Here is a 24841-nt window from a genome sequence, read left to right on the forward strand (position 1 = left end):
AAAATGACGTTACCCTTATAAAAGAGAAAAACTATATTAAAATAGTGTTTCCTTCGAATTGATCAATATCCAAAAACAATGTCGAGGACAAAATAAACAGCAAATTTAAAGTGAGTACAAGCTGTAGTACAAACAATGCAGAAACCAATATTCCTATGGCCCTGGTTGTTTTTTCTAAAATGATGATTTTAGCCATATTAAGTGTTTTTCTTTCGAATCCATCGCTAAAGACTAATATTTATTCCACAAAGTTGCCGGTTATATTAAGAATGCGCAGAAAAAATGCCAATTCAATGTGTTGACGTTCGTTACGGTCGGGTAATTGATTACAATCGGTATTGTCTTATTTAACACGTGCTAATCGGTATTGTCTTATTTTATCAGTGCTATTGATGAGAAGATATATTGGTTACAAAATGTTGAAAATTTTACATGATTTTATTCTGTTATTTTCAAATTATTCTATTTATCATAACTGAACACTTGGAAGGTTTGTTAAGTATATGTGTCAGAATCATTTTAAAGGGGGCATACTTATCCGAAAACATCAAAATTTCTTTGTTAATGACATTTTACTAATTTACCTTATAGTATTTTGCATGCTTCCAAAAATTTCGGAGGGGATGGGCTCCTTCAGATATAATTTTTTTACATGTAAATTTAAGAATAATATTTGTTTTGAGAAAAGATGGAAGTGGGGGGGGGGGGGAGACCAGCAACTGATGCTACGTACCAGTGTGTTGATACAAAGATGTAACGATGCACTGGGGAAAATGGTACTTGAGAAATAACGAAAAATAATCATAGTTATCATAGTTAAGTAAGATAAGATTTTCTTTGTCTTCTCCATTTATGGAGAGTATTGCAAATTCAAAATATAAACTCATGTAACAATTCAATTGACTCAAAACGTATATATATATGTATATTTATTTATGATTGACAATCATGAAGTACGACAGTCCATCGTCCATTTCGTCCATCGATTTCTAATAGAAACAGGTAGATGGAATAAAATTGACAACAATTTAAAAAAAAGTACAATGTGTGATTTTAATAACACTGGGGATGAATTTCATTATGTTTTAGAATGTACACATTTTGCAAACGACAAAAAAGTATTATTGTCCAATTGAAAATATAGTATTAAAATCAAATTATCATACCGTTTAACGACCTGATGAATACTTCTGATTTAGAAAAACTAAAATAATTGTCAATATTTATAGAATTTTTTTTCAAATATATCTACTTTTCTTAGTACCTTTGAAGCATCCTGGACTTTTACTTTTTTTGCATTATATACTAGTATTCAGCTGGTTGTAACCCTTTCCCGTTGTTGTGTTTATTATAACTTAACCGAAGCAAGCTTACTTCAATAGCTTGTGGAACAATGTATGAATACAGGAGGATATTAAATGTACATTTGTATATTAAGAAGTGTAGAAAAAAACCCATTTAATTACATAAAATATTGTCATTTTGACGGATGAGTAAAAATTCCAGACAGACCTTGATTTTAAATAGACAAAAAATTAATGGCGAGGTCAATGTCCATCCAAATCCTGATGGCGTGATGCTGTAAACATCGATGTTAGTGCAATAAATGTTTTTCTTTTTGACAGTAAGTACAGTTTCATATGCAGAATGATACTTTCCACCAGTATAGAAGGCCAGTTACAATCACTGAAAATGTTGCTTGCAGAAAAGCTGATTTGTATGAATAATATTTTTTCAACCTTAGGCATGTCTTAAATTATAACAAAAAAATTCTACAGATCCATTCATCAGATAATGATTTTTTTTTTGCTATTGCAACTAGAGTTAGCTTTGTGCGCAGTTTAACATATTACCCCGTGCAGCGACTTTGTGGGCGACTTGTCGTTTCTCGTGTGTCCTTGAAAGTTGAATTACTCATTGGCAGAATACCACATTCACTCAAACGTATGGAGGGTAATCGTGTTCAAAAATCCAGACATGTAAACTTGTAAATCCGAATATGCAATCGTGTTGGTGTGTGAGTCTGAGTATGAATATGTGTAATTCTGATCGTGTAACCTATAAAACTCATCGATAAACATTTTAATTTAGAGTTGACCCCGCAGGCCTTTAATCTAATTTTTCCTACAGATGCTAATTGCAGCTGTAAAATGCTGTTTGTTATTCACATGTAACCTGCCACTATAATACAAACTTTCAATCTGTAACGTCTGCATTTGTATTTCTGAAATATCACGGCTGACATCTTACAAATTGACAAATGTAAAGTCTACAAGTTTGTCGAATTTTGACATGACCATATATGGGAACAGTGACGTCACCGATAGAAAAAGGATAGCTGCAGGTTAAGGCATGCCGTAATCGCCGGAATAGGGACGGAATAAATAAAAAAAAATATTAGGTAGGCCTATAATCATAATATCTCTGAATAACAACATTTCAAAGAAAGTATCATTTTTCGGAAAATCAAATTATGAGATTGGTTACATTTTATCAAGAGAATGTATAAAAGATGCGAGTAAAGAATTCGATCGGCTTCAGATATCCTCTTAGAAATGAAAAAAAAAATACATTTAATGACTTTGTATGAATACACGTGTATAAAGATATATACGCATTTTTGTTCATAGGCGTCGGAACCGGGGGAGGGGCTAGGGGGCTGAACACCCCCCCCCCCACTTTTTTGCCAAGTTAGACCTAACCATTAGGAACATAGCAACAGGGTGGATTCAGCCCCCCTAAAAGACCTTAAAGAGAATGAAATGTTAATAGTGATAGTAGGTATACTAGTAGAGTCATAGTAGGTAAACTAGCACCCCCCCCCCACCACCACCACCACCACGGATTAGGAATTTCATGATTTGGGGGGAACAAACTGGGCAGGTAAGATTGGAGTTATAGGTATACCTCCCCCACGGATTATTTAGGATTTTCATGATTTTGGGAATTCTTGTCAAGATTTTTTATGATTACATTTAGCCCCCCTTTCAATTTGCTTCCGACGCCACTGTTATTAGCTAGAGTACATGCAACAAATTGTTAAAGTATAGGCCTCGGCTGAATTAAGAAAATATCTCCAAATGCATCCTTATCGCTACCACAAAGTTGTGACAAGACTCCCCCCCCCCCCCCCCACCCCGCGCCCCATATCCCCCGCGAAAATTTACACGGGGTCGGCCAGCTGAGTTGCAAAGTTATCGATAGGAAAACAAACTATTTAAAGACATTGGTTTTGAGATTGTGATTAATATGAGACATAAGAAGCGACACCCCCTTAAAAAAATGAATAAAAATCTAAAGATAATGTTAACTGTCGTGAAATTAAAATGTGTATAATTTATTTTAAGAAATGTTTCTTTGCATTGTCGGCAATATTTTGTCGGGCAATATTTTGTCCCTCGGGGGCTAATATAATCAATGTTGCCCTCAACCCCAGTCAATATTTGTATAATACAGCTTTACAGCCACTTGTGAACTAGCTGCAGGTCTATAGTTCCCGGTTTGAAAAAAATCAGATTGACGACCTGGGAGCTACAGTGCCTCCCATAGTAAAACTTCAATTTACGGCGCACAAAAAATATGCGCTAGTTTTTTTTATTATTATTGAAGATTGTGTTATTTCACTTACACAACAAAAAAAGTCTAAATACATGTAAAGTAACATAAAAATTTTCCGCGAAAAATTACCAAATCTTTGCAGGTCGTTTATTCTAACTTATTCAGAAAAATTACAAGAGTAAAGCTGTCAATGTGACAGCAAACTGGGTTTTCTTTTGTGTGAACATAATCCATAATCCATTTGTCAATCCTGAATTGATAAATACTACATATCCAAAGAAATGGGGTACTCTATATGCAATGTTTTTGCCCAAAAATGACTAAGTTCAACAGCTGATATTTTTTCATAAATTATCAGAAATCAAAATCCTAGCAATTTGCATACCTCTGATATATGTAACATTGATCTGCAAAAGAACAACTTCCTATCCGGAAAACAGTTCGAGGAGTTATCGGTACAATAAGGGTACCTTTTTGACAGCCATTTCAACTATTTCAATAATCGGAAACCCGGTTAAAAATTCTCTCTCAAAATTCGGAGAATTCAGAAGCAATGGAGTTACATGGGACCTCACGGCGGTCTTCGAACCCCATGCCGCTTAAAATATATTTACCCCCGTAGGAAATTTCTTGATCCGTCTCATTTTTAGAAAAGAGTACGCATTAACTTATATTCCAGTTTAAATTACATGTCAATTTTTTTTATAGAAATAAGATATTAGGCATTTCCTTTTATAATACCACGAGATTTATATTACGGAATTTAGCGCATTCATCACATCGGCAACGATTTTTTTTTTACATGAACGTTAACCTCCTCCTGTTTGGTCCAGTTTCAATCATACCTCTTTTTTATAAAAATAATACTGGTGTTTTCGATAGAAAAGGTGTCGTTCATTAAAAGCTTATTGCAACAGTTTAGCTGAATATTATGTTTATTTTTCGTTCATTCCGGCGGTTACGGCATGCCTTTTCCCGCAGCAAAGCAGTTGCCATATAAGGTCATGTCAAAATTCGACAAACTTGTAGACTTTACATTTGTCAATTTGTATCATGTCAGATGTGCTATTGCCGAGTCTGGAGTTACAAATGCAGAAACTACGGATTGAAAGTGTGCAAAGTTGAAGATTTAATTAACTAATGTAAACAATTAAGTTGCAAAATGTGCATTATGCGAAGGAACTGAGTCAAATCTTACACGTATGTATGCCCGAGTTTTTTAGGTTACACGATCAGAATTACACATACTCATACTCAGGCTCACACATCAACACGATTGCATATTCGGATTTACAAGTTTACGTGTCTGGATTTTTGAACACGATTACCCTCCATACAAACGGAGTATCGACAGAGTATCGTTATCCAATTCCAGTCGTCAGAATTTTGGGTTACTGGTTAATTTCGTTTTCTTAAAGCATTGATAAAATGAGCATCATACTGTATATCATTTTGACTATATAAAGCTATGTTGTACTAACATTTATTTAACTTATTTAATGTAACAGACAGTTCGTGCGATATATAATGAGTTTTTGAAACTTAATCATAATTCGTTATATTTTACTCGAGTATTTAGTTTACTCATTCGACAAGAGTAGTTTATTGAGTGAAAAAAGGTCTAGAATGGTCAATATGAGGTTTTATTTAATGCTTTGTCAAAATTTGAATATCAAATACCGAGTTACAGGCGAGTAACAGAAGTTAAAATTCTTTTTTTTTGTAAACAAAGATCCAGTCCTGTTGATGTTTACATATTTGTTGTGGTGGTATGAGTTTTCACCTAAAGTTGCATTTAAAAAATAATTATATATAAATTAAACCAATTTATCTTGTTTGCCACAAGTTATTTTGTCAAAGAACGGTAATTTCTTTTATACATTATTTGTAAACAAATCTAAGACTCGAGCTTTGTTTACGTAACAACGACTTCTTTCCTCTGTATCTCGCTTGTATCTTGGAAAATTTTGTATAGATGTATTGTATTTGTAATTTGTTATACTTTCATGTTAAATACTGAAATCTGATTGGTTAAGACGCAGTTAATAATATTTACTATTACCCTCAGCGTTAGCAACGCACTTGACAACGGGTAACATTAAAAAATATTACATGCGCGAAAATTATGCGCGTACGGTTCGCTGTAGAATTCACGTTATTCCTATATAAAAGCAGTAACATTTTCTTTAAAATTTTAAAAAAGACATTCAGTATAACAAAATAAATAGTGCCTGTTTGGGAGGCTTCGCGTCGGTTGACAATGGTTTTCTCGGGGTGTCAATTTCAACTGTTACCCTCCCAAACAGGCACTATTTATATAGTATGAGTATCGTATAGCCACTGTCAGTGTACTGCATGGTATTGTATAGATATCGTATATATGTATTGAATAGGTATTGTATGGTATAGGTACGAGGGTCGTTCGGAAATTATTGAGACATTTACTCTTATTTCCTTGGGGGAAAAGATAAATCCTTAAAATTTCACCAAAACGTACACCAGGATAGGGTTTATCAATGTAAAAAAAATTATTGTCCATAGCATGATTGGATCATTCCTGGTAAGCTGACCAAATTGCCATCGCCCAGTGACCCGGCGCAACTGCAAACTTACCGCAACGTCATTTTGACGCTTCTTATTGATCCTATGTTTTAAAAATCTAACAAACGACGGGAAATTAGAATTAATTTTTCATTTCTCATCTTTTGTTTACATTTCAAGATGTCAACATTCGCATATTCCCTCCATTCTTGATTTTGATGAAAAAAATCGGGTCATTTCTAACTGAGAGTCAAATTACTGTGGAATGTCTCCTACAGTGATTCTGTGTACATATTTTAGAACTGTTTACATCAGATAGTGTGTAAAAAGTACTTGATATTTAGTCACTTTGTCTGAATTCTAGCTAAACAATTTGTGAAAAAAGACGATAAACTGAAGTTCTCTATCCCTTGCCATCGTATAGTTTTTGTTAAAGCAGTTGGGTGGTATTATAAAAGGTAATTTTCCGAAATTTCCATCAATTTGATGTGTATTCGCTGCGCCGCCTTGAACAAATAAAATATTTTAATCAGAGATGTATCTAGCCAAGACTACTAAGTGACAAAAAATTTTTCCTTGTTCAAGCATGCGCTCTATATTTCCCATTCGTAAATAGATAAGAAAAATGTCAATTTTTGGCTGATTTTGATTGAATTATAGAAATGGCGTCACTTCTGACGTCATATACTGCCAGTGAGTGCAAATAAATCAAATAAATAGATGATAAATGTATTCTATATCAACTCTTCCAAAAAATTATTAAACATTTTATTGTACCCGAAACACTTAAAAAATGGCGAATTATGGGGGCCAAATTTAACTCTTATCATATATAGTGTCGCTTTCAAATTCCTATTGCTTGGTAAATATATCTATACCACATCCGTATTTCAACTCAAACACTCGTGAAACTTGATCAAAAGTTAGTCACAATAAATAGCAAAATGAACATATATAATCTGATTTCTTTTAGTATAAGCTATAAGTTTGCGGACACTTAGATAGACGATGTTTTAGTTTTCTTATTCTCCGAGTTTATGCTTGCGCCGGGTACCCCGACCACCGATTTGTTAATCTACCGTTGTAAACAAAACATTAAACATTTTTTTAATTATTTGTTAAGGTTTCTTTAATGTTCATGCCAACTTTCACCATAATTCGTCACTTAGAAATGGAAATATCCGTGTTGTCTCAATAATTTCCGAACAACCCTCGTATAGTATAGGTATCGTATAAGTGTCGAATAGGTATCGAAAAGTATTTTCAAGATATCATATAGGCATTTGGTTGGTATCTATGGTGGCATAGATCTGCCACCACTTGTCAGATAATTATGTCGACTTGTCAGATCTTGATGTCGACTTGTCAGATAATTATGTTCACTTGTCAGTTCTTTAAATCGACTTGTCACTTATTCACGTGTTTAAGAATTCAACACTTTAACCTTTCCACGCCCAATGTCTGCCATCCATTTGAAATAATATTTTCGGACAAGTCGACATAAGGATCTGACAAGTTGACATAATCATCTTTTAAGTCGATATAATTATTTAACAAGTCGACATAATTATCTGACAAGTCGACATAATTATTTGACAGGACGACATAACATCTGACAAGACAACATCCTTATCTGACAAGTCGACTTACAATATAAATGATAATTTTCTTTAAACTAGTGGCCATTTTATTTTTTCTGTCAGATAATTATGTTAACTTGTCAGATCTTTATGTCGACTTGACAGATAATTATGTTAACTTGTCAGATCTTTATGTCGACTTGTCAGATGATTATGTAAACTTGTCAGATATTTATGTCGACTTATATGGTATTATGATGACAAGTAAATGGCAGTTAGTGGCACTAACACGCTTTGACAACAAAATATTGAGTTTCTAGCCACTATGGTTATTTTCTGACAAGTCAACATAACGATCTGACAAGTTGGCATAAATATCTGACAAGTCGACATTATCATATGAGAAGTTAATATAATTATCTGACAAGTGGTGGCAGATCTATGCCACCATAGGTATCGTATAAAAATTTTATAGTTATAATTTAATAGGCATTGCATACATATGGTATATGTATTGTCTAGGTGTCGTATACATTCTTTATAGGTATCCTAAGCTGAGGGTGTCCAGGACTGTCCTCGTGTCAACGCACTTTCCGGTATTTGAGATCCTTATTATGAACCACCCACCGCGGAATGTCAAGTTTCCGTTTGTTTCTTCCCAAAGGTTCCCTTCCACTCGAGTCATCAAGACAAGTACGGCTCAAAAGAGGACCCAGGAAACACGTTATGATGACTGCAAAGCATTTCCGAAACCCTTGACCCAGAATTTGATCTCTGTTTTTGTTTCACACATAAGCTCACAGTACAATGTAGATGGTCTCGCAGTTGAACAGAAATCATAATGGAGTACAATCGCTTTTGCTGCTTACTTATTTTTATGATCAATCTACAAACCATATTTGGCGAGGATGATACCATAATTCAGCATCGTTCTAAGCGACAGGCATTCAGTCCTGATGTAAGATTTTTTTTATATACATGGTTTTTGTGATATAGGTATTTGGGGTTTTTTGTATTTGACGTGCATTTGAATAAATTTTCCTTAGGCTTTTTTCGAAAAGTTTGGCTACCTTGAAGAGAAAACTTCATCTGGTCAGCAACATAGCCCAGCAGACAGAGAAAAGGCTATAAGGTAAGACGCAATGAAAAACGCGATCAAAAGATACTTTACACTGACAAAATCTACTGTCGAAATCTAACGGTCTTATATGATTTGGGAATTTTTCCATAATTATAGAAGCTTTGTTTAGATATTGCTAAATGTTTTTTTTTTAATTTTTACAATCAAAATTTATTTCTAAAAGTCTACCATAACTGGATGACGTACGTATAAATTCTTAGTAATAAGAGTTTAATATCAAAAACAAGGTTAGGTTTGTCTTCATCATTTGTTGACTAATCATTAATTAAAATACATATTTTGTCAATGATTTTTTTTTTGGCCTTGCAAGGGAGATGTTTTGGTATAAATTACACCCACCCCCCCCCCCCCCCCCTCTTCTGGCATTATGGGTTTTCATAACATTTTCAATTTTCTGCAATAATTAGATTTATTTGCAATTGACTATATATGATATGGACTTAATATGGCCCTCTAAAATGAACATCATCATTTTACTGTAATTCTTTGTTTTCTTTGTACAGATATATATGTGATGTTTTTACATAATGTTCATTTTGATTCAACTGCCCACAATTTAGAAATATGACATCGTAAAGACAACTTTTCCCCGCCATTTTTGCATTTTTAGCATAAAACAGCTTGATTTCAAGCAGTTTTTCTTTCAGAAAACATAGAGCGCATGCTTGAACAAACAAAATATTTTAATCAGAGATGTATCTAGCCAAGACTAATTCGTGACAAAAAAAGTTTCCTTGCTCAACATGCGCTCTTTATTTCCCATTCATAAAAAGATAAGAAAAATTTCAATTTTTGACTAATTTTGATTGAATCATTGAAATAGTGTCACTTCTGACGTCATATAATGCCAGTGAGTGCAAATAAATCAAATAAATAGGTGAAATATTTATTTACATCAACTTTTCTAAAAAATAACATAACATTTTACTGACCCCGAAACACTTTAAATAATGGCTAATTATTATTGGCCAAATTTAACTCATACCATTTTTAGTTCTTTGAATTTATTTTTTAATTACGACGTCGTCCCCCGTTAAGATCTTCTTTGCACGTGACGAATGATTTCATTGTACTTATATACTACTTGCAATTATTTCAAATGCTTACCTACATGTGTACTGACCAAACTACCACTTTGTACAGGGTTGTGTATCAATAAATAAACGCCACTGTTCTCGTTAGGAATCGACTTTTGTACGGCGTTGAAGTTGAAATGTACTTCATTGTGTTATATGAATGACTTTTCAATGTGCGTCGCGGCGTCAGATAAATGTCTTTTCAGTTCACTGCAAATGTGAAAAAGAAAAAAGCCAAACCAAATCCTGCCTCCCTTGGCTAGCTGACAATTGTCATATTTCATTTTCTTTGACTTTTTAAGCTTTGTTCACCAATTCGACATTACTAATGTAAAATAAAAATGAGAATGAATGGAGTTTGGTATAAAGGAAAAGTTTATCTATAATCCCAGAGACCAAATAATAATGGCAGATGAATCCATCTTCGAACAGTATAATATGCCCTGAAAACGTGCAATAATTAAAAAGAATTTGAATTCTGTCAACTGCTGTGATAAAATCTATCCTGTTGATATCTCCAGAAACTTCCAACAATTAGTGGGACTGCCAGTTACCGGGATTTTGGACCGTAAGACTGTCAAGAAGATGCAGGCTCCACGATGTGGCAACAAAGACATCTTACGTGACAAGGACACTGCCGCCAGAACCAAAAGCTCCAACCTTCTGAAGCCGGCAGAATTCAAAACATTAGGTTAAACAAAATTGATGGAATCTGCATGTGTTACAGTGGCAATCATTCATTCATTAACCCATGTTATCTTGTACTAAAGAGATGTATTTGTATATGTCTCACGAAAAATCCATTTACTTTCTCAGTTTATTAGGTATAATAATATTTTTTCAGTATAATTAGTTAACTTATTGCACGTATATATTTCGAAGTAAACTAAATTTCTTAGCAGAAAGTTCTTTAAATGATCAAAGTGCGTACTTTTGTTTAATCAGAGCTTTCAGGGAATGAAATCGAGTTTGTCTTGTAATTGTGTATGCCATCCTATCTTTTTAAATACAATTACATTTATACAGGTTTAAAATGGCCAAAAACTGAAGTATCGTGGAAGGTGATTGGGTACACGCGGACGAACCCATTGTCGCAGAGCCAGCATAGGTTTGTTCAACATCTTTATTTGCGTGAATAGATGTTAATATAAATGTGAATGTCTTTTGATTAGCTGATTTCAAATCCTCTTAACCAACTTTTATTCGCAAGCGAGAAATTTTTGCGATGTTCGCTAGAGTATCGTCGTCGCGAATATTACTCGCCGCGAACCAGCCCTTGTCGTATGGTTGTTATAACACAGGTCTTTATAATTATAATGCTTACTCGCGAAAATTAATCATCGCAAACCAGTTTGTTTTAAGTAAATCGCGAAATAATGTCGTCGCGAATTAAAGTTGGCTAACAGTTTTTCTTGGTACGGAATATTTTTTGACAATCAGGACATATTTGATTCATTTTGTATAACTTGTCTTATAATTTAAAGCTTAGAGTTACATGTAAATACCAATTATAGATTAAATGGGATTATTTCAACTCTTTGAAGATTTCTGTAAAAAAGAATATCATATTAGAGATTCTCACAGAGAACGCACAGCTACCATTGCGAACTGTGTAAAACCCGATTACATAAAACTTTTGATCACATTTTTCAAAGCAATGAAACACAAGATATATTGCATACAAACAAAGCTGATTGTAAGGTTCTTTCTATAACAATTGAAAACCTCACAACCTTATCTTAAGCCAGAATTTTAGCCGCTGGCTTCTTAAAAATTATTCAATATTGATGTCAGAGCAAAGCAAAGCCATCTGAAGATATCAAAAGAGTTAATGTCATCTGTCATCGTCTGGCATCGCGAAATGCCAAACAATCTCTTTCTGTCTTTAAAACCATTATTCAGCATTTGTCTGTACTGCAGAGGCACCTCAAGTTCAAGTTCAGACTTTTGAACGCATTTAACCCCAAGTCGTTTCTCTGGTTACGTGCAAATTAAGGTTATCGAAAAATAAAGGCGCAGATACCATTTGGTGAATACAAACGTGAATCAAAGTACTGAAGTACTGTCGGGAGTTGATTTTATTTATTATTATCAATTTTATAATCAACGATATGTTATGCAACTTTTTATAATATGAATTCTCGAACTTTTCCGACAAGAATTTCTAGAAAACCCCATATGAATCATGCTGTGTAATATTTAAAGATAGAATTAATTCCATCAAACTGTGTATCAGTAATCGAAATGTTTCTAATAATTGTACACGTCTGGATCCAAGCAATATTGAACTCTAATCTCGTTCAACCAGACGCTTGGCTGTCTCCGTTAATCTCCGACTACCAAGAGAGACTCTCTGCTTGTCGGAGATATACGGAGACAGCTGAGCGTCTGGTTGAACGAGACTAAATTGAACTCTAGCGTAGGAATACATTCAACTACAAAAAACAATTGATTTGTTCGCACTCTATAAAATTTGACTATTTTCAAGGCATTTATAGATACTTTTCTTTTGAAAAACAATGGTACAGCATACAGTACACCGAATTTATCTATTATTTTCAAGATCTACGTCTTGTCAGCGGTGATGATTTGTGCTTAGGTCCAAACACTGTTTCAGTTTCGGTTTGTCAGAGTAACTGCATAGGAGAGTTGATTAAAATCAACTCCCAAAAATTAAATCAAATTTTTTATTCAAGCAGAATTTTAACATTATAATTGGATTGAAAGCAAGAGATAGTTTTATGGAATTTTTTATCTGACTATTAATAATAGGCTAAATGATTCAATCAGCAAGATGAACAAGAGTTTTGCATACAAGGGCTTAGAGTTGGGTGCTCATCAATATTACATGCAAGACCATTGGTTGACTGTATGTATATGTGTGTAATACTAACAATCACAACCCGAAAATAGTATACATGTGTACCTATTTACTGACCATGTGGACGATAACAAGTTTATTGTCCCCGAGACAGCAACTATTTCCCAAGGCAGAGCCATAATATCATGAGATATATTCGGACACAACGTCTAAGAAAAAAAATCTTACAAATATGCGAGTTATGTTGGGTTTTTTTTTATTTCTATGGTTTTTTGCAGTTTCTGTCATTATATAAATATCATTCTGGTAAATATACACCAACTTAAATCTTCGTAATTCAAATTCTGTCATAACAAGGATATTATATTTATTTATTCATTGATATCAAGACAGCAAGTAATGATTTGACACCCGCACAAAACAGTTTCAAAAATCAATAAAGATTCAAAAACTATTGAATTGATTGCTTGACAATGTTATCACTAGTGCATTGTGAGGAGTTCTCTCCCATAGGCGGGCCTTCATCAACGCCTTCAATAAGTGGAGCAGCGTCTCGCCGCTGAGGTTCCGGGAGGTTGCCAGCGGTGACGCAGATATCATCATCGACTTCAAGCGCTACGACCACGGAGACGGTAGCCCGTTCGACGGAAGAAGTAAATCTTGCAATCTGTGTTCACGAGTGTTGGAATTCGTATACATAACATCACCATACAAATCGAGTTACACCATTATCAATTACTGCATGCGCCACAAACATTCGTCACAGAATACACCTATTCATTTTGTTTCATTGAAACAATTTATGGCTTTTCCTCAAACCTGCATGGATTTTAGGATAACATTGTTGTTTTAAAGACGCAAAGGTAGAAATAAATCTATTCTTACGATCTGCAGGTGGAACTCTCGCACACGCCTTTTTCCCGGGTACCTCCGCTATATCTGGCGACACACACTTCGACGACGACGAAAAATGGACCATGGGCACCTCTGAAGGCACGAACCTGGAAATAGTGGCTGCCCACGAGTTTGGTCATGCTTTAGGTCTCAGCCATTCAAGCACACCGGAAGCTTTGATGGCGCCATACTACCAGGGCTATGATCCAAATTACAAACTCCATAATGATGATATTCGAGGGATACAGAGTCTATATGGTAGTAATTTAAAGCATCTTTGTTTTAAAATGATTGTATACGTTATCTACAATAACAAAACACATGTTTCTGCAATTGGGGTAATGTGTAAACGCTTCCTTATTAGTCAATGCAAAAGAATGGCATAACTTTTCCTTATTCACTGATTAGATTTATATTTGATATCAAAATGTCCCTAACGTGGGTTATAATCAAGAATGAATCATATATAATAAACAATTAGCAACGAAGGAGGAAATCCTGCTAAACAAATTGAAAGGCAAGTACCAAGGACAGGTCGGCTCTATTCGGACCCCTGACCCTGGCACTTCTTACCTTCACTAACAAACTCCCAGAACTGTGGCTTATGACTACCCCTAATGTAATACCACACAGAGGAACAGCTTCGGCTCTATTCGGACCACTGATCTCATTGTATGGGTCCAGAAGCTTAATACAAGAAGTTATTGTTGCTCCATGAACATTTTAAAGAGGATTATGCATTGTTTAAAAAATTCAATACTTGAATATATCTACATGTAAAGATCAATGTTTGGACCATCAGGTGGACCATCAAGAACCACAAGACGTCCGTACACCACAAGACGTCCGTACACCACACGGCGTCCGTACACCACTCGACGTCCGTACACCACTCGACGTCCTTACACCACTCGACGTCCTTACCCCAGGCCGACCACACGGAGACCGACACCACCTGGTGATATATGCAGTCTTAAATTTGATACCATATTCAACGGTAACTATTTCATAAATGCTCCAAAGTATATTTATGCAGTACAATAGAGATAAACTTAACATTTCAAAGGTCTCTGCTTTTATAAATGATATAAGGACCAAAGAAAAGCATTATAGAGGATTATACTTTTACCTTTACCTCTGTGGGTGGTGTATAAGTGATATAAAATAAAGCGTAGATAACATATGCTCCGAACAATTGACATCTGACGAACAGACGAATGGACGGACTGATCATTGAAGGGCACTTGCTAAAAGGATCACACAAGCAACTAAAGGAATGTTTATTGTAATTCATAGTTTAAGCTTTAAAAAAAACATTTTCCAACACCCACAATCATACAATAATATAGATGTAACAGAAATAGAATAAATTTACATAAGTTTAGAAGCATCATTTTAATATTCATTTGAGTACACTTCTACAAGATCTTGATTGCAAACTTATGCATTCACCAAATCTGACAGCAAACTGCACAATTGCTTTTATGATTTCCTTGCAGCCCGCGATGGATCTATGTATGCTACACGAAAAGAGTTAATTTATAAGTTTAACCGAAATGGGATAGGATTTGAAAGAGGGTTTCCAAAGAAGACCAGAAAGATTTACAAAAGAGCCCCGAAGAACGCCGGGGCCGCCGTCAAAGATCGATACGGGAGGGTGTACATGTTCAAAGGTAGGCTTGTACAGTACAATACCAAGAGGACTGATAACTGGTTGCATTGGTTATTACATAATTACATGATTATTTTTGCGAAAATTAATGCGAATTGGCTAAACAAATTCATTAACATTGGGCGAATTTATTGACCAAAAACTAGTTTTGGTTTTAATTCGGTTTTGCAAACTTTTCATTTATTTGCAAAACTGGTTTAGAACTAGTTTTAAACTAAAACTAGTTTTTGTATTTATTGGCTTTAAACTGAAACAAGTTTCCAGCAAACCTAAAACCATCTTCGAGTGCGGATTCGGGGGTTTTAAATCCTTTCAAGATGGCGGAGAGGTGTTCGAAAGAGAGTTGTTGATACTCAAGTGTGGCACATGTATCAAAGAATGAACTTAGCGAAGCATATGGGTATCGTTCTAACGTTAAACATATGTGTCTCAAAGGATCTATGATAGTACATACATGTATAGTACTGACCAAAATAATAATGTGGAAGAGACCGATTCCATTAATACAAACACTGAGAATTACCCTTTGCAATTGACAACAGGCAAACAAAAAAAATATCCAAAGTGGTTGATGAAAAAAAAGGAATTCATTGAAAGGTCTGCTCATAACATTTTTTTAGTACACATTATAATGCTTGAATAAGTTCGCCTGTCTATCTTATTGATGGCCATTTAACTACGGCTCTTTGAAATCAACAAGATTTGTCTGGCTTGTGAGCTAAGACCACGTAATTAGTAGATATTTCACTTGAAACCAGTGTCATTTTTAACTTGTTTAAACGCCTTGGGTGAATCAAATGATCTCTTTGATATACGTGTAGAAAAATGAATATTAATATAGTTTTTGGGAGTTGATTTTAATCAACTCTCCTATGCAGTTACTCTGGCAAACTGAAAGTGAAACAGTGTTTGGACCTAAGCACAAATCATCACCGCTGACAAGACTTACTTCTTGAAAATAATAGAAAAAATCGATGTGATGTATGCTGAAGCATTGTTTTTCAAGAAAAATTTATCTATAAACACTTTGAAAATAGTCAGATTTTATATAATACGAACAATGTAGATATTTTTGTAGTATCATGTATTCCTACGCCAGAGTTTAATATAGTCTCGTTCAAACAAACGCTCGGCTGTCTCCGTAAATCTCCGACAGAGAGGCTCTCTTGCGTGTCGGAGATTAACGGAGACAGCTGAGCGTCTGGTTGAACGAGACTAGAGTTCGATACCAATAGTGTTTGGATCCATACAATTTTTAGAATTGCGATTACTGATACATAGTTTGAAATCTATCTTAAAGTATTACACAACATGATTCATAAAGGGTTTCTCAAAATTCTTGTCGGAAAAGTCTGAAAATTTATATTATAAAAATGTGCCTAATTTAAATACAGACTAGAAACTGATTGCAACGCAAGATAAGTTGATTTTGAAAGAAATGATAATCGATAAAATCAACTCCCGTCAGTACTTCAGTACTTTGATTCATAACAGCATTCACTTTTGCAAATATTGAAATGGTGTTAAAAGCAAATTTTGCAATGGGTTCGCAGAATATCCTAACATGTGGGTATTGCCAGGAAAAAAATTGTGTACACACTTTTAATAAAGACTTTCATGCAAATGCAGATGAGTTCAAAAATTGTTTTCTTTAAATTTCTAGAACAAATCCAGTAGGTATGCGAGTGCAATGGCAACCATTTTTTCTAAACTAACTTTCCATTTAGTGATAAACCTTCAAACCACCCAACTGGTTTCAAACAGATATGAAACTATTATCAAACCATAAACCTAAACTCGAACTAGTTTGTGATCAATAAGTTCGCCCATTGTATAACATAACTTACCTCGACACAATATGACGTATGGGCAAAAATATTAGCGTAAACGGTTCATAGTTATGGTTAATTGTATAAAAAAGGTAGAAACTAAATTCATCCCTAAATCAAACTATGGAAAAAGCAGCATAAAGAATACATTCCTTTATATATTACGTAATCGGTATTTTTAGGTAATAAGATATTCCGTTACACGGATTATCAGCTTGACCAAGGATACCCGAAGAGAATTCCCGGTAAAAACAACTTCTACCGTACAATCCAGGCTGCCATAACTTGGTATGATGGAAGGACTTATGTTTTCAAGGTGATTATATTTAAACACATTGTATAAAACATTTGTGTTTGAAAAGATATATATTGCAAGTCAAATTAATTGATATCATTTTAAGCAAAGTACAAAGATAGAGAGAACAATTACAAACTGTTAAGGGGGATGTGCGGCCATTTTTTACAGTTGATAATAAGAATGTAAACATTTCTTGAACTGGCTTGTTTCTGCCCAAAACTGACCAAAATTTTGGCCAAAAGATATAAAAGCATTGAATATGAGATTCTACATGTTGTTTTGTATGCAAATTATGCGTACAAGAACAGGACAATGCCTTTGTAATCACTTAAAACAGCTGTCGAACAGCGCAGCTACATACTTATTTTAAAGATTTAAAATATGAAAAATATGAAGGGGGTTCAATGGTGTCCTCTCTACAACTATTTGTTAAAAAAAGGTTGAATTTTACACATAAATGTAGAAACTTTGCCTCAAAATAGGGCACCCCTATTTTTATCAGTCGACATGGTATCAATTTTTAGAACAAGAAAATTCCAGGCAATACTTAGAACTCTCGTATCTGTGGAGGCACATAGACGTTATATTTTCATCAATAATAATTAATGTCAATTCAAAATAATGTGGAATAAATGTGACAGACATCTCTTTACCAGTTCCAAATGTATTGTTTTATTTCTGAGTATAAATTAAGTTTAATTCTTTTTAGAAGTAGGATAGGGGTTCAAAAATGAATTGCCTTCAAGAAAAAATATACATATATTTTTCAATGAAAATATAACTTTATTGTACCTCCATAGACATAGACAAAATTTATTGTTTTTGAGACTCATTTAAGAATAGGGTACCCTCATTTGAGACAAAGTTACAACTTAAATCACCAAGCTTTGACCTTTTTCTCACCAAATGGTTGTAAAGGGAATAATAATGACTTCCTCTCATATTTTTTTTATATTTTTAAATCTTAAATTTTAGTCTGCAGCTGCGCAGTTCAGAGATTTGAAAATGCATTGTTCTGCCCTTGTATGCTAATTTGCATACAAAACAGCATGTTAAACGTCATATTTATTGCTTTTGTATCTTTTGACAACAGTTTAAGAAACAAACCAGTTTAAGAAATGTTTAAAATTTTCTTCTCAAATGTAAAAGATGGCTGGCACATTCCCCTTAAAATATAAACAGGTGTCAATATCTTACAGATACATTCACTAAGTATGATGTCGTACATTTCTTACGGAAATTAGTTGTAATTCATAGCTCTTTAGAAACTGACAGGACTCTACAAGATCCAGTTCAAGCTAGTATATCGATTGGTTGAAACCTTCAGCAACCTAAGAAAAATCACGGACTGCACGAAATAATCATGATGTCAGACTCAAATTCCCATAATAGACAACTTGGCTATTTTTAAAAATCTAATATACTGCTGTACACAAACAATAATTACTAGTGTTTACTTTTACATAATTTTGATTGCAATTTCATTAATTTGTTAAACATATATGTAAATATTAACAAAAAATGCTATCTTTGATGATTCATGCGGGTTTCGAAAGTAGCGATCAGTGCAGAAAATATTTACATAACCCGCTAACGCAAGATACTTTTCCTGCTGTATCGATACCTTCATATCCCACATGCATCACCATTCTGTGACTACCGATGACTTTTTATCATGTTTGTCTCCTTTACCTTTTATTTCTCGATCTTGGTTTTAGGGAGATAAATATAGTATCTGGGACGAGAGGTACATCAACCCCCCCTCCGGTTATCCTCGCCCGATCTCTTCGTTCTGGGGAGGGATACCTGTCAATGTAGAGGCAGCCATCAGATGGGGCAGTAACACGTTCTTCTTCAAGGGCAAAAAGTAAGTTCTCTCTCTCTCTCTCTCTCTCTCTCTCTCTCTCTCTCTCTCTCTCTCTCTCTCTCTCTCTCTCTCAGTATTTGAGTTTGTTCATAATTTATCATATGCACGTAGACCATTAGTAAAAAAATAGTTTAGTGAGTGATAAGATTTAGAAAAAAGGAAGAAAAGGACTAAAACATAATTTGTATAAACAAGCAGTTTATTATATCAACCCTCTTCGGCCAAAACATTTCAAAGACGTCTGTGTAACCTGATATTATTCAAAATACACGCACGTCTTTCCGCTATATAAGAAGACGAAGAAGCATTTTTTTTAGTTGGAATGAAATATCCGTAAAAATAGTTTGATCGATTTAAAAAGGTCAAGCTTCTAAAAATATATCAAAATAAGGTCATTCAGTGTTAATTCTTACATTACTTGGTCACTTATCCAAGATGCATGGCTTCAAAAGTATTCAGAGGGAGTACGTACGTTATGAGCTATTTCTAATATCAACGGAAAGGAGCGTCTGAGCGATCGTCTTTTAGCTAGAAAATTAGCTGCTTTGAAAAGTAGTGTCGGATAAGAATTGATTTTTTAATTTTTTTCATAAATTAACTTTTTTGATTAAATTAGTAATGTAGAAAAATTAGGTCGAGCAAATCAATGTTACGACAGAAAAAAAAATTATGAAAGCTTTGATAATTGATTTTAATACTTCGAGAGAGAAAACTGGATTTAGTTTCAAAATTTTGCTAAAAGTCAAGATTTTTTTTCAAATGAACGCGAAATAAAATATCTTGGCCAACTTTCCATCCCAGGTTTAACCTAGATGTACTCCATTATTGGTATCGATAAGGATCCTCTCTGTTCCTCAATCCATCTGTATGTCTATTTAAAAGTTTCCCCATTTTTTCATGTGATTTTTAAAAGCAAAAAATGCAGCTCGTCTGATAATTTTCTGATGACAAACTTTTGACCAAAAGTAGTAATTCACTAACAATGGTCGGCCGTCTAGTAAGCTAATGCAATATAAACCTACAGTGCATGTACTTAGATTTACATGAATTATGCACTCTATCACACATAATAGGATGGGACATATTTTAGACGTAAACCAACCCATGCTTTCCAACTTTTAGGCCTCATCATCTACGTTTTGTTTCAGTTACTTCAAGTTTGATGATCGATACAGAAGGAAGTACGCTGGCTACCCTAAACCCAAGGCCGCCCCCTGGTTAGGATGCGGGAGAACCACACCCAAATAAATCCGCGGGGAGCGTGATATGGACATAGTAGTCAATTTAACTAGCTTCTGATTTATGCGAGGCCGAGTCCAAATATTTCTATTCTAGATATTTTGATGAAATCTATTGCAAGTATATGTAAAAAAAGTGATTCACCACCTCAATTTTCTCGGAGGTCGTTTTGAAATTTATCATTGTTTATTATAGGACCTACGGGAACTTGTTAAATAAATGCATAATTTTCACATTATCCCCAATTTTTTTTTTGTATTTCTATCCAAGGAATTTTTTTTTCAATCTTTGAAAACTATTGTAAAACATAACCAAATTAAATTTCAACAAAAATTTACCTCTTGGTTTGGTTTAGAGATATTGATTATAAAAATAATTAGCCCCCCCCCCCCCCTAAAAAAATGGCATATTTCGATATTTTGGCTTTTAAAAATGAATTTTTAACAGAATAATCATTTTAAAATGCTCTTTCGGTAATGTTTTTAACCCATCGCAGCCTTGGATAAATGTGCGAATCATATTTCTTTCGTCTGCTTAAGTGCATAGTTAATTATCTCAACTGATAATGTTAACATATATTGTTAATTTTATATAAAAACACAATGCAAAAGAAAGTTACAGCTTTGCACCTACGGCTGCATGAAAATAAAAAGACGCACAAAGTCATGCGCTCTCGAATTTTACTCGGCCTCGTTAATCGCACAAAACTGTACACTGTGTGTACAATGGGTTTTTTTTTCAGGGATAAAATATATTAATGAATTCCAACAATATAAATATTTTATGTTGAAAAAATGTATGTGGTTATTGTATATTATGTAGCTTTTGAAAACAATAAAAGAAAGTTGTTAAAGGGTTGCCCTTTTTTGTTTGATAATGTAAACTAAGTCGAACATGGTTTTATTTAGCGATAAAATATTAAGCTCAAGCTTTTCTAGTCAAATGCTGGTAAACATTGCTACTTTTCACATTTCCATCTTCATCAAAACAACTTATATAATATATATATCAACGAAACTTGGCACAAATCATTTTTTTTTGTTCAAATAAAGCTCATTGTCACCATCCAAGAGTAGATCACAAAGAGGGAATGAAAAAACCGTATTAAAAATAAATACGATCTTCGATCCGGGAAACGGGGTTGATAAAATAGGTCTGGAGAAAATGGAATCTTTGATTAGTATATTCAAGTTAGAATCAAGATATATAGCATGCAGAGTTTTCAAGTTGGTGTTGTTGTAGTCATAGAGAGTCATAAGGAAAGTAGGTAAATTGGGAGAGATAAAGTTCAATTTCACAGAAATCTCGTCATTTTCTTTCACTCCTTCAAAACCGCTTGTAATTTGATAAAAAAAAGGTGCTAACATGATAAAATTCCCCAGCTTCAAAATAGAGTAGACAGGCATTAGGGTCAAATACAAAGCCCACACTCTGGGTGAAGGGCATTCACGAAATTAGCACTAATTTTACAAAGATCTTTACGAATTTGATCTTTAAAAATATTTGCCACTGTACTCGTTTAATATAAAACAAATAAAATGGCGAGAAACAGCGACTCTCCTCCTACATCATTGATGATGTTCATGTCGGTATAAACAGTTCTCAATGACAGCTTCGCGTGATTATGATATGTTCACTACGTGCGCTGACATTTTGTTTCTCAGAGGGTATGTCTTGTGGGTGGTAAAAACCTTAAAAAGGTCCACTTTCCTAGACAAACTAATAACCTTTATAAAAAGAACACGCTAAGACCAAATTACTTCTAGTCCTAGTAAATGAATTCAGTGCAAAGAAGTGTCTTGTTAGCAAAATTATGTTCCTCTTCTGTAGATAGTTACTTGGAAGACATATCTTTTGTTGAAATCTGAAATTATCTGAAAGCTTCATAATCTTCAATGCTCTACTTATATTACATGTATCATATCCCTGGTTTCCTTTGATTGTTCGACCAAGTTAAGGTATTGAATATTTCCCATGCAGATGCATTCTCTTAGAAATATGAGGGCTGTTCGGAAATTATTGAGACATTTCCTCTTACTCCCTTGGGAAAAAGGGTAAACCATTGAAATTTCACCAGAATGTAAACCATGGTACGGTTTTTAACATGATAATTTTGAAGATAATGCATTCATTTGTTCATTCTTGGTAAGCTAACAAACTTGCTTACATCCATTGAGCACTCACAAACTCGCCCCGACGTCATTTAACGTTTTTCTTTGTTCCTATGTTTTAAACACCTTACATACGAAAAGAAACATGAAATAGTCTTCATTTTTCATCTTCTCTATTTTCAAAATTGCAACAGTTATGTATTATCTCCGTTCTTGAAATTTTGGGGGAAAAGTCGAGTTATTTCTTCCCCTAAAATCAGCTTACTGTGAAACGTCTATTACACGTTCATTTTGCTTGTATCTTAGAAAAGTTAAAATCAATTTGTGTGTAAAAATTATTTGATCTTTAATCCCTTTGTTTAATTCTAATTAATTAATCAGTCAATAAACCCCATTAACTGAAGCTTTTGACCCCTTCCCATGGTATGTATTTCGTTGAAGCAATTTCTTGGCAAGAAAAGGTTTTCTTCCGATTTTCCAACCAATTTGGTGCTACGTATATATTTTTTTTTTATTATCACCGTATCTCAAATCGAACGCACAAAGTTTAGTCTCAATAAATAGCAAAATGAACTTATTTAATTTGGATTCTTTTATCAATAATTGAAAGTCTACCAACATTTGAAATGTAGATGTTTAAGTTATATAAACTCTGACTTCGGGCCTGTGCCGGGTACCCCGACCATTTACTCATATACCGTGATAAACATATTATTAATTATTAATATTACTTTGCTCATTTATTTGTTCAAGTTTCTTTAATGTTTATGCTCATTTTCACTAAAATTTGTCACTTTGAGAGGGGAATATTTGTGTTGTGTCAATAATTTCCGAACATCCCTCGTGTACATGTATAAACTTTCGCTGAGTATCATAGCATTAGAAGTGGGTTGGTGAATGCTGAAAGCATATTATAACAGACCGCATGAAAAAAAATATGATAGGGAAATTTGCAACGTTGTAACCGTTTAACGTTTTTTATAGGGTAATACAAAACACCCGTGAAATATGTTATTTGAAATATTTCTCCAAAAATAAGTAATGGCAAAATGTTTTAGCATACATTTAAAACCTTTTTCAAAAGGATCTTGTTTACTCAAAGTTTGAGTTTTCAAATTCAAATCTTTATAAAATTCAATATCATGAGAAGGATTTTTTTAAAACAGAAAATATATATAAAATGAATAATCACTGACATTACATTCGATATTTTTACTTACTTTAACCATAGATTAAGCATAAAGAGGAAAATCGAACTATTTTGTTTTGGATTTTGTTTTCGACTAAACATTATTGGCAGCGCTATAATGATAAAGGTTAAGGTTTTTTTAATAAGTCCGTAAAATTTTGCATATATTTGGATTGTTTCATCGTACTTATTCTTTAAAATAAAAATGACATGCAATGCAAAAATATAGAAGAATGCTTAGAAACAATAAAAGACACCAAATCTCAATATCTTAACCAATGATCTCATATTAAGTTTATGCCAGCAGAGTTAGTTCAGTATAGTTGTTTAGGATTATAAATGTTTTAAGAGTGTTATCATCATTTTCTTGTTAAAATGAATAAAAATGGGTAGATATTTGACAACTGATAGAGAAAATTCGGACTGTAATATTTAAAAAAAAAAAAAAAGGAAATTGTTACCTAAAACTCTGTGTGTTTTCTCTATTTAGCTACATGTTTACTGTCATTCCCAAACTGCATTATATTTTATTTTTGAAAGAGTTAAGCTATAAGCAATATTTTCACAATTACGAAAATCTCAATCGTGGTGTAAAATTTTGAGGAATTTTTCTTAATTTTCCAAATGATATTCAAAGACCCTAAACTGAAAAAGTGTGCTATTGACCTACTTTTTGATTTGAAAAATAACACAACTATCAAAGGTCTATATCATAAAATAGATGGTTGTTCATTATTAACAGTGGATTTCTTTATTCATTTCGAGTAAACATCATCCTCAAGTAAAAAATATATATATCATACCCTTCCTTTAGTAAGAGGGCACGGAGAGATAAAAATCGAACCATCTTGAATGCCTTACGGATTATGATAAAGGCATAATAGAATCACACACAAAAACCAAAAGATCTGAGGTATCCATGTCATTTTTTACCATTACAGTTGCTATATCAACTTCGTTGCAACTCCTTGTTCAGAACGTTGCCTCTTATCTGCTTTGATGATCTTGTCACTTTATAGTATGCA

At 33.8% G+C, this 24841-nt stretch overlaps 1 protein-coding gene across 1 annotated transcript; it reads left to right on the forward strand.

Annotated features, from left to right (window-relative positions):
- Positions 1-8283: 8283 nt before the first annotated feature.
- Positions 8284-21373, forward strand: LOC105344314 (matrix metalloproteinase-24). Its single transcript, XM_034480722.2, has 11 exons — positions 8284-8637; positions 8726-8811; positions 10418-10587; positions 10923-11004; positions 13231-13370; positions 13612-13869; positions 14414-14608; positions 15111-15284; positions 17295-17428; positions 19129-19277; positions 20426-21373. The coding sequence occupies exons 1-11, from the start codon at positions 8521-8523 to the stop codon at positions 20523-20525; spliced, it is 1605 nt and encodes a 534-aa protein (XP_034336613.2). The 5' UTR covers positions 8284-8520; the 3' UTR covers positions 20526-21373.
- The last annotated feature ends 3468 nt before the right edge of the window (positions 21374-24841 follow it).

The sequence above is a fragment of the Magallana gigas genome, chromosome 3 (assembly GCF_963853765.1).
Source record: "Magallana gigas chromosome 3, xbMagGiga1.1, whole genome shotgun sequence".
NCBI classification, from domain to species: domain Eukaryota; kingdom Metazoa; phylum Mollusca; class Bivalvia; order Ostreida; family Ostreidae; genus Magallana; species Magallana gigas.

Bases quoted from the DNA above. Each gene is read 5' to 3' on its own strand.
- LOC105344314 (XM_034480722.2), top strand. From the start codon at position 8,521: ATGGAGTACAATCGCTTTTGCTGCTTACTTATTTTTATGATCAATCTA. The intron at 8,638-8,725 runs GTAAGATTTTTT...AATTTTCCTTAG, and splicing joins GACAGGCATTCAGTCCTGAT to GCTTTTTTCGAAAAGTTTGG. The intron at 13,371-13,611 runs GTAAATCTTGCA...TACGATCTGCAG, and splicing joins TAGCCCGTTCGACGGAAGAA to GTGGAACTCTCGCACACGCC.